Raw genomic sequence first — 11,015 nt, 5'->3', positions numbered from 1 at the left:
TGTATTATTATATGGGCGGCATAATTCCCAGGTAGAACAGTGCCTTTGTTCGCTTGACCAAGGTACTTAACCTGCTTTGCTTCAGTAGCTGTATATCCAGCTGTATGAATGGATGCAATGTAAATGCTATGTAAAATGTTGTAAGTCGCTCGGGATACGAGCGTCTTCTAAATGCCTGCAATGTAATATTCGGTACTCTTATACATAAGGAGTAGGCCTGATTTTGAATGATACATGTGGTGTGAAATTGTGGTACGTGTTTGACATGTTGATGGGGGTGGGGTATTTTGGGGGAAGAAAAGAAAAAACTTTGATCAATGGACTTTGGTTAATGGATTAGTAAAGTAGATAGCTGATGTAGATATTTTCTACAGTCTTTCAGACCTGCTGCTGCCAGAGGTAGCAAGGGGAGAGCAAGGGGAGGGTGGTGGAGAGTGGCAGGGGCAGGGAAAGTGAGAATTTCTGCAAACGTCTTCAACTAGCACATAGTATACAATGTATTTTACATCTATAAACACCCATAATATCATTTGGTAACCAAGTGTCCTTTTTGAGTTTCCAAATGGCCTTTTTGGAAACCTGGCTGGACATAGCTTAGGAAAAAAACAATGCAGAATGCAAATTTTTGGTGGTATTCAATTTTGAACCAGGATTTGCCCAGTGGTGTGGGTGCTTCATTGTATTTTTAAACCCACCTGGCATTTGTATTCCACAAAAAAAATAAAAATAAATAAATAATAATAATAACAATAATCTTTTTAAGTGAGAGAAAATTTTAGGTGAGAGAAAAAACTCCCACTGTGTTTGAGCTTCTATTACTTTCTGATTTATTATTTTTTAAGAGCAATTCTGACTCTTTGAAAACAAGCTCCCAAGGGTTACCTTTCAGCTGAGCCAGGATTATGCCTGTAGTCAAAAGGGCTCAAGGACAGTAGCCATTTTATTCTGGGCATGTCATTTTCAGACTTGTGATTTAAAAAGGTGTGATGCAGAAGGGGTTATACTGCTCTGTATTCTCCCTTGTATCTCATTTCCTGTCTCTAACTGCACGCTCATCTCGTGTGTAGATCATGTTCTTCATTACTTTCTCCTCTCATTGTGTAGTCACATTGCTGTAGGCTACGATCATAACCATAATATAATAAATAATTGAAAACAAGCAAGCAAATAAATGCATAAATAAATTTACTAATTCCAGAAAGGTATACACTTTAAATGTGGGAATGTGCAGGTTTGTGTCTGTGAGTTCTTTAGAAGTCTTTTTTTTACGTGGTTCATGAGGAGTAGCTTTTACCACACCAGTTTCTGACCACGGCTCTATTAAAAGAATGAGACACATCCACCAACAAAACCAGCCAGCGCTGCAGGGCTGTACCTCTTTGAGAAAGAGCAGGGGAGAGAAAGGTCAACATGGATGAGTTCACCACAGCAATAGGTGAGTTTTTCATTCTGTCTTTCTTATAGTGAATTAAAACAAGAAGGAATCACACTAAGAATCAGAATAACATTGTGAATGATGCATTCTAGGTGTGAATGAGTCACCATGCATCACTGTGTGAATAAGAACATTGTCATGTTCCGTGGAAGTAATATAATTTAGCCAGAAAGTACATTTCTTTCTCATTTTTTGAACACAACCTGTTACATGTTTGTGAAGTACTAATAACATGGCAAACTGGAGTGGATGGTATGCTATCTCCCTAAGTGTAGGTTTATTACATTATATTACAGGAATTTAGCAGACGCTCTTATCCAGAGTGACTTACACAACTTTTTACATTGTATCCATTTATACAGCTGGATATATACTGAAGCAATGCAGGTAAAGTACCTTGCTCAAGGGTACAACGGCAGTGTCCTTACCCAGGAATCGAGCCTGCGACCTTTCGGTTACAAGCCCAGTTCCTTACCCACTGTGCTACACTCCGTCTACACTCCGTTTATAGAGTCTCTGTGCTTTCAAAGTGCTTTCCAGGCTTTACCGTCAAAATAACTACACTGAACACTGCCTCTCACTCCTACTTACAAATATTACCCTCTGTTCCCTTATTTACATCAAAGACACAAGGAGGCTTTGGGCATTTATTTTCTTTCTCTCCTGTTTTTGTGTTTCTGTGCACTACATTTGTGCTGCTGATTTTCTTTATTGGTTAAAAAACCCCTCATTTTCATTTTATTCCCTCCAGTTGGACTGGTTGTCTTGATGTTCTTTGTACAAGAGGCAGGCAAGTATTTTTATTATTCACGTGCACGTATTATTCATTATTATGTATTATTCACGTATTATTCATCTTATTCATACAGCTTTATCCATAAAGTGCATTTTGTGGGAAATAAAGGGAATATTGAAGGTACACACTGCCTTAGATTCAGTCTTCACTCAAACTTAATTTTGACTAACAATTAAATGAAGGTTTTCCTTTCTTTTTTTAATAAACACACTTTTACAATGTCCGAAATCATCAAAGTTTACTTACCAATTTATGATTGTGACTAAAAGCCAGCTGTTGCTGCAATGCATTTGTAAGTTAAGGGCAAAAATAAATGGCTTTGTAGTCCATATCTTTCTTAATAATCTGGAATATGCACATGTAGTTCTTCTTGTTACTTCACTGTTTTTAGCATGCCTTATTATGCTTTTGTGACTGCAAAACTGGCACAGAGACAGATGGAGCTTCATTATAACTAATTGTGTTAATATTTTGACACTTAGTGGATTCTATTGACCAGGGCACTTTGCACAATTAATATTTTACAATGGAAAATGAAAATTTATATCGCCTAAGAAATGTTCACTGATGTATTAATACATGTACCGGGAAGATTCCTGAATGCCTGCTGAAAAAAGAAAAAAAAATTCTGAGGAAGTGGAATTCTTTGTCCCTGTGCTGGGTTTGAATGTGTCCTGTCCTGGCAGCTCTATAGTCTCCTGTGCTAACCCTGAACCCAGCATGGAGGAAGTTCTACCCCACTGAGAACGTGACTCTCAAATGTGAGATTCAGTCCCCTCAGACTGGGTGGAGTTCTCTGTGGCGCAAAGAAGATAACTCTTCTATCAGTCTTTTCGCCAGAGTGAAAATGAGTACACAATCCCACCTCTAGGTCAGTCACACAGTGGAAGATACTCCTGCCAAGGGAGAAATCCAAGAAGAGCTGACACTGAAAAGAGCAATGATGTGACACTGACTGTAGATGGTGAGTAATGTTGTTGTGCTGTGAGAATTAGCTAGACCTATATTAATGCTTATGTAAAAGTTCAATAATTAATATCCAGCATTTGCAAATGATTTTTTTTTTTTGGTTACCTTTGTAATATTGTATAGAAAGTTGTCGACTGACAAGCATCAGCAATCCATGTAAAACAGTTATTCCTGTGACTCCATCTTCATCTTGCACTTTGTTTCCTGGTCTGTCCAGCTTTCCCACCCGTGGTTCTAACTCTACAGACTGGATGGACAAGCATCTTTAACAGAGAGAGAGCGGCTCTGCACTGTGACATTCAGGACCGTTCTCCTGTGTGGATGCATAAATGGTACAGAGATGGACAAGAACTTCCTGTGGGCATGAATGAGGACACCTATGAGATCCTGTCTGCTGTTCAGTCAGACGCGGGAACATACACATGTCAAGGACAGCATAAGGAAAGAGTACTGTACACTGGCAGCAGCAGTACAGTTGCACTCAAAGTTTCTGGTAAGATGTCATGTATTACATAATGGATACAAATGTAATAATTAAAATGTAGTATTTCAATTTTTTTACTTTAAAGTAATAATCTCGAAGATTTTCATTAAAATAAATGTCTGTTAAGTCACTATCTATCGCCGAATTAGGTAACACAATGGTGATTGAGCCTATTATTATATTAATTTATATTATTATTATTATTTATGATTAAAGAACTGTGTGTCTGTGGCAACAGTCCCGGGAAAAAATCACAAGCGGCGCATAGTTAGTGACGCGTTATCCATCACCCATCAGTGGTTGGTCCGCCAGAGAGGGTAGGCGGAGCTAACGCAACAGACTCGCTCTTCAACTCATTTGTGTTTGAGCAGCGTTCTGTTTTTTCTGGTGTCTGCTCACGTTACAATAACAGAGAAAGGGGGGGTGGGGTTATGGAACCCTAAAAAGTTTTTTGTGTAACATGAGAGGTCATATTAGTTGTTGATGTAGATTTCGTATTACATTTGATGACAATGTAACGTTACTAAATTACATAGCTATTTGAACAGCTAACGCTAGCTACCGGACCATGTCAATAAAGGCAACATTAGTTTAGACAACGTTGCGCACAGTATCCATCTCTCATATTAGGTGACGTTGCGTTAGCTAGCTAGCTAATGTAATTAACACAATCTAATGTCAGCTAACAATTAGAAAAAACGCTAGCTAACGCTACCGACCTCGCAAACTGTCTCTCGAATACAATGCTACCTTGTTGCAACGTAGCTAACTGAAGGCCAGTTCAGATCAATGATTTGCTACGAGACTGGATGCAACTTGCAAAATTCCAAGACGTCTGATTGTAAACGTTCTAAAACTGCACTTGGCGATTTGACAAGGTGGGGCTTTTGAGACCCCAGGCAACGGCTTCAGACGCTCTGCAACTAACCAGTTCACACCGCTGCAATTTTCTCTGCAACATTCTAAAACCGTTTCGTCTCGTTGCGAATCATTGATCTGAACTGGCCTTAACGTGAGTGTTATTTACATTGCCATCAAGTTCATCAATATATTATAATGATTGGAATAAAGCCGGGGTATAGGTGAAGCAGAGCCGGGTCTGATTTCTGTGTAAAGATGTCAAGCCGGAGAAAACTAAATAAAAGAATACGGCAGTATGGATTAGCGTTATTATTTTATTACGCTTCCTCATATGTTCCTTCAGCCTTGATGACATTTTTTGATGAAATCTCCTTTGTTTTTGTTTTATTCTTCTTGTTGCTAATTTAACACCCAGCTCAGCTTTATCCTCGAGCAGTTTAGCTAGCAAAACCAGAAACACCGGGGGTAACATTTTGCAAGGCAGTTGTTTCAAAAATATCACACAACAATCATTCACGAGAGACTGTTTATTATGCACGAGATACATAATTGCACGAGCCACAGCGAATCCCACGAATTCTTCTCTGCAGTGTAAAGTTGTTCATACCGGGCAAAAGGTGGATAAAGAACGTCAGTGGAAACTGATCATCAATAATTCTACCCCAGGTCTGCTACAGCATTTTAACCCGGCTCAGCAGTGTAAAGACAGCTTATTAGCCTAATGTTAGACAATGAATGAGTATGTACATAACGTTACTTTTATAACAACCATGTTTTATTCAGTAAATAGTAGCCTAAGTGCTATAGTTGGCGTGGCCCAGGTGCCAACCAGAGACTGTAAAAAATAAGGCCAACGTCACACAGGCGACACTGGTTGGGTCCAGTTGGACTTATGGGAAGTGAGGTCCAAAAACACACCTGCAATTACCGCTTCTCGCCATTGGTACTGCCAAAGAGAACGAAACGGAAATCTTCGAGATTGTAACTTTAACTGTAATGTTGTGGATTGTTCTTTGTGGCTTGTTTATTATGGTTAGTGTCTTAAAGTAGCATCTGAAATGTATGTTCACTTACTGGTTCACTGGTTTTCTGGTGTTTTAACCTGCGGGTGAAATTATACCTGTTTTTTAGGGGAGGCCCCCAAACCCCTGCTGACTCTGGACCCCCCCAGTGGAGAGATCTTCACAGGAGATACAGTAACCCTGAGCTGCAGGGTTGGCACAGATCCTGTTGGCTGGGAGTATCTCTGGTTCAAAGAAACACAGGGAACAGCACTGACCAGCACTGACTCCAGCAGCACTGACGGGTCCAGTTACACCATCCACGCTGCTGCAGTTTCACATGGTGGAGAGTACTGGTGCAGAGCAAGGAGAGGGAGCCTCGCTTTCTACACACCGTACAGTGACTCTCTCCAGTTCAACATAACTGGTAACATAAGAAATACATTTTTCTGCTTTATTTCTCAGTCTAGTATATGATAAAGCAAATAATTCTGAAATGTTCTATACGGTATATGACCAAAAGTATCTGGACACACTTTGGTCTGGGGATGTTTTTAATTGTTTGGGCTAGGCCCCTTAGTTCTAGTGAAGGCTAATTTTAATTCTACAGAATACAATCACATTCTAGACTATTCAGTGCTTCTCCTACACTATTGGGGAAGGCCTTTGCCTGTTTAAACATTACAATGCCACCGGGCAAGCAGCGACATCGAAGTGCAAACATACATGCACCAATAAGTGATATTTTAAATCATGTTTTGGGCATGGCGTTATGATGTATTATAATTTATAGTTGTGCACGATGCTCTAATTACCCATTTCCTAATCATTGTGGCGTTTCAGCTCGTCCTCAGGCTGTGCTGACTCTGGAGACTGCATGGACAGAGATCTTCAGGTCAGACAGTCTGACTCTGAGGTGTCAGGTTGAGGGGAGCTCTGCTAAATGGAACTACACGTGGTACAGAGATGGACGGCATCTTCCACTGGACCCCAGCGGGGATAGACTCACACTTGCCGCTGGAAACAACTCTTACAGCAGTGAATATGAATGCAGAGGAAACAGAGCAGGCCAACCGTCTTACACAGAGATCAGCGAAGGATTTAGAGCAAACAACATTGGTGAGTTCCACTCCCTTTGTCAGGCTATTAATGAAATGTGCCTCACCCAAGACCACTTCCTCCACCACCCTTCAAGCGCTCGTGGTGAGCACAGCGTGTGAAAGGAAGTCACGCTATCTTGTTTGCAATAGACTCAGTCAGTACTCCACAGTGCACCGTGGTGTTTTGAGCTTAAGGGTAAACAGTCGAAGCCAATCCATGCAGCTAATGCAACCCACACGCAAAAGTAAGTGATTTTCAGTCACAACACAGCCTTGCTAAAAACGGCACACTATGCTAAAGGCTCTTGATTGGTGTGCTTGGCTGAGGAAAGGTTTAGTGGTGTTGTTACAGCCAATGGTTGTTACAACCCCCTGAATTATTACAACCAGGAAGCAAAAATAACAGCATATCACATATGCCACATCACATGTTATTACCAAAATAAGTTAATTAATCTCAACCTTTAATACAAAAAATATACAACATCTACACAACAAGGAAACCTCTGGGTCAGGGCAGGTATGAAAAACCTAGCTAGGTCATCACTATGCTGTGAACTGTCTTTAACAACCACATCCTACACAGCTACACTGACAGAAACTACACCCACATACTCAACTCACCCCAGAGGTAATGAGATAATGTGATAAAAGGAAATGTGTGATGGTAGATAATCACACCTGGGTCAAATACGTTTTTGTTTTGGATTCAAATACTTTTCTGTGCTCTATTGATCTTGCCTGGTGTAATTGAGCCTGCCAATATGACCAGAAGGTGGGGTTTGCACTTTTTGAGAGTATTTCATTGGTTCCAATACCCCAGAAAAGATCAGTAAAGCGTAGAAAAATATTTGAATCCAAAAAAAAAACAAAAACGTACTTGACCCAGGTCTGTAGATAATGATAGATTATGAAATATAGTGTAATCAAAGATAATCTAATGAAACAAAATATCATAGTAACAATTTCAAAAACAGCAAAACCAAATGACTGAACTAAAAGTTGTCAACAAATCATCAGGTGTAAAATCAAGGTTTAGAAAGTAAACTTCCTCCCCAATCACCTGGATTTGATAATTAGGACAATTCTTCAGCCAGGAGGTAGAACTAAATGAAATCAGTTGGCTGAGTCCATGGGTGGAAGAAACACAAGGGAATACTTTTACCTTCTGACCCCTGGACTTTCCACCTCTGCAAATAATAGAACAAATTGCATATGTCCAAAGGTGGCAGTGTAGTGTATTGGATAGGGAACAGGGCTTGTGACTTAAAGGTTGCAGGTTCAATACCTGGGTAGTGCAAAGCTATTGTACTTTTGAGCAAGGTACTTATCCTGCTGTATAAATGTAAAATGTATAAAGTTTTATACATGAACAATTAACCCAGCCATGTAACCTGTCTATGAAAAAATAGTTGTACATACCCACAGCCATGTTCATAGTGCTATAATTTATTCATACACTTATATTTATTACATATTTGTTATTTGTATGAGCACAACACACTTTCACTACTGCTCACTGTAGGTAAAACCTACTCTTGTTGTTGTTTGTTGTTGACATTGTGAATGTATGTACAGTGTGAGTTACTGTGAACCGGAGTCAAATTCCTTACATGTGAAGAAAGCATGTTTGGCCAATAAACCCGATTCTGATTCTGTTTCTGATAAGTTGCTCAGGATGACGCTGCTGCCTCATGCAAAAGCCGGCTTGCACGTCTGCATGAATGAGAGCACAAACATTGTGTGTTCGATTGTTGCGACTGTCCTTTGTGACCAAGTTGAAGTCTTGAAGAATGTCTGCTGGTAATGTAGTTCTGATCGGGCCAATCGACTGACACACCCTTGTCTCCATGGCTACCACATACCATGCTAATAGACAAACAGATACCAGGGGAAAAACCAAAATGCAGAACAACCAACAGAATAGCGATGACTGTAGCCAGGGCGCACATGCAATGATTCTTGTCGATTGAAACCATTTAGCGACGGTTAGTTTTGGTTGGTTGGGGGGGGTTACCAAATGGGTCCGCAAACACTATCTGTAGCACCACCCTCCTTCCCCAATCTTGGCTAACTGGCTGGCAGGTTGCCGTTAACAGTGGATGGTGGTGGGCACAGCATAACAGGATGCAAGTCTTAGCAAGTCCCTTAACTCTGAGTCTCACCTCTTTGGTTTTTTTATTTCCCCCCTGTTTCCTGCACAGTGGAGAACCTAGCACGGATCGCTGTGGGGGCGGCCATCTTGCTCTTCCTGTCCGTCATTGTGAACGAAGGCTTTTGGAGGAGGGTGAGGAAGATGAGGAGGTGCTGCATTTGAGCCAACGATTGTCCCTGTCATGGAGAAGAAAACTTGGCTGCAATACTGCAAATTACCCAGTTATTGTGCAGAGAATATTTTAAGAGCACCCAGAAATACTCTCAGAGAAATTATTTGTACACAGTATAAGTTCCAGTGTTAACTCAACGCTTAACAGATAACATTTGGCCCAACATTCCAGAGTGGGACCAAATGTTATCTGTTAAGAGGTGCATTAACACTGTTACAGCTGAATTCACACTGGACACTGTGCAGCTTGCAATAAATGCTTGTACTTTCAGCTTGAAATTTATTGTAATGAAAAAAAAAAACAAATACATGTCTATGCTTGTAAGTAAGTCTAGCAAACCTTTCTATTTTTCTAAGCTTACACAAATACAATACCCCTTAGAAATCTATAAATGTATGTCCAATATAAATAGCTTTCCCAGGGTTTTTAATAGTACTGTCCTGGGTGAAATGGTGGTGGATTCCAGTGTTAGGTCAAATACATTTTGATACAAATGTTTTAGCAACATTTTCCACTCTTTCACTGTTTCTTAATGTTGTTCTGGGTGGTTTAGTCCTAGTGCCACAATGTTGGAAAGTATTCATTCGAGCTGGCACTCAACATTATGACTCAGGTACTACTTACTGTCACGACTGAATCATTAATCTTCCTAAGTTCTGGGAGTGTTGCTGCATAAATGAGCTCGAAAACCAGTTTGTCTTCAGGACCAAATCTGAGAATCTCCTGTTGGGCTTAACCTCCTGAACACGTATGGCCTTCTGTTCTGTATTTTTACAGCCTTCTTTGTGTATTTCATTGATATACCAGTAATCATTATTTGTTAATATAAAGTCATTGTCTTATAGAAATTATATCATGTGGGGTAAGATATACGCACACACTGTATTTAAATCTTCAAAACAAGTTTAACGATGCAAACATTCCAAATTCCGAAGGTGTCGGTTTCTCAGGTATTGCTGTTGGTGAAGGTCTTTGTAGGCCTTCCTTTGTGGGTATTGCCTATGTGTGTTTCATACTACATTTCACCATCAATGGGTACTTTTTAAATTATTTAAAAAAATTTTTTAAACATTGCCCATTTTTTTAAACTATGGGATTAAATCTTGCATTCAGGTGTTGTAAAACATTCAGATGAGACTGTGTTCTTTTGATCTGGAAGGAAAAGGGGAAAAAACCAAGGTGGGATATTGCATACTTTTATTTAGTATTTGGAAACACAAAGAGAATTTTACAGAACGCATTTACTCATCGTTGCACCTGTTAGCTCCCCACCTCTTTGTAACTGCTGCTTGCCTAAAATTCTGACGCAACACATTTTTTTCTGTGTCCTTTGTTTCATCCTATATATTATCCTTGCTAATGCTAGTTTTAAAGCACCTTTGTATGTATTGTATGAAAAAACATTTTTGACACATACCTTCTTGACTTTGTTCTCAATCACTTTTACATGGTAAAATGAAAGTTACATTTTAAATAAATAAGCCCTCTTTTTTCAAGAGTGCCTTAAAAGTAAATTCATTATCAATCCAAATTCCAAGATATTTGTATTTATTTACTCTCTCAATATTAAAATCATTTAATTTGTCCATTTTCAAGTCGCTATGATCAATATTTCTTTGGTAAGCAGCATATATTTAGTCAGTTTTAGATTGTCTTCATTAGCCTGCAAAATACATTTATCAATCTGCAGCTTTTCAGCAGAACAACAGACAACTGTGCCATCCGCATACAGGTGAATATTACCAGTACCCAGGGGCAGATCTAGAGAAATTTTCTTCGAGTGGCATGAGGGCGGCATGCAGATTTCAGATCAGATGGGGTAGAAAAATCAAATCTTAGTCCTCTACACATGTGCACGCACACGTGGTAGTAATGCAAGGAATATGGTGTGATCGGGATTTGTTTTGTCATCAAGTACTTGCTATTAAAGAGGCATGGCCACATTCACAGCTCACAAATATTTCAAATGTTTTTTTCTCTCCAAGTAATCCAAGATTTAAATAGGAGATACAGCCTAATCATCTGTCATGGCTAAACCTTGT

General features: G+C 39.6%; 1 protein-coding gene across 1 annotated transcript; it reads left to right on the top strand.

Moving 5' to 3' along the window:
• Positions 1–2,347: 2,347 nt before the first annotated feature.
• Positions 2,348–10,469, top strand: LOC135247315 (putative high affinity immunoglobulin gamma Fc receptor IB). Its single transcript, XM_064320616.1, has 5 exons — positions 2,348–3,195; positions 3,418–3,693; positions 5,677–5,973; positions 6,390–6,665; positions 8,851–10,469. The coding sequence occupies exons 2-5, from the start codon at positions 3,522–3,524 to the stop codon at positions 8,961–8,963; spliced, it is 858 nt and encodes a 285-aa protein (XP_064176686.1). The 5' UTR covers positions 2,348–3,195; positions 3,418–3,521; the 3' UTR covers positions 8,964–10,469.
• Positions 10,470–11,015: the final 546 nt, after the last annotated feature.

The sequence above is a fragment of the Anguilla rostrata genome, unplaced genomic scaffold (assembly GCF_018555375.3).
Source record: "Anguilla rostrata isolate EN2019 unplaced genomic scaffold, ASM1855537v3 scaf1220, whole genome shotgun sequence".
Taxonomy (NCBI): Eukaryota; Metazoa; Chordata; class Actinopteri; order Anguilliformes; family Anguillidae; genus Anguilla; species Anguilla rostrata.
The sequence above is the reverse complement of the archived record's forward strand: the minus strand, read 5'-3'. Positions and strand labels throughout refer to the sequence as shown.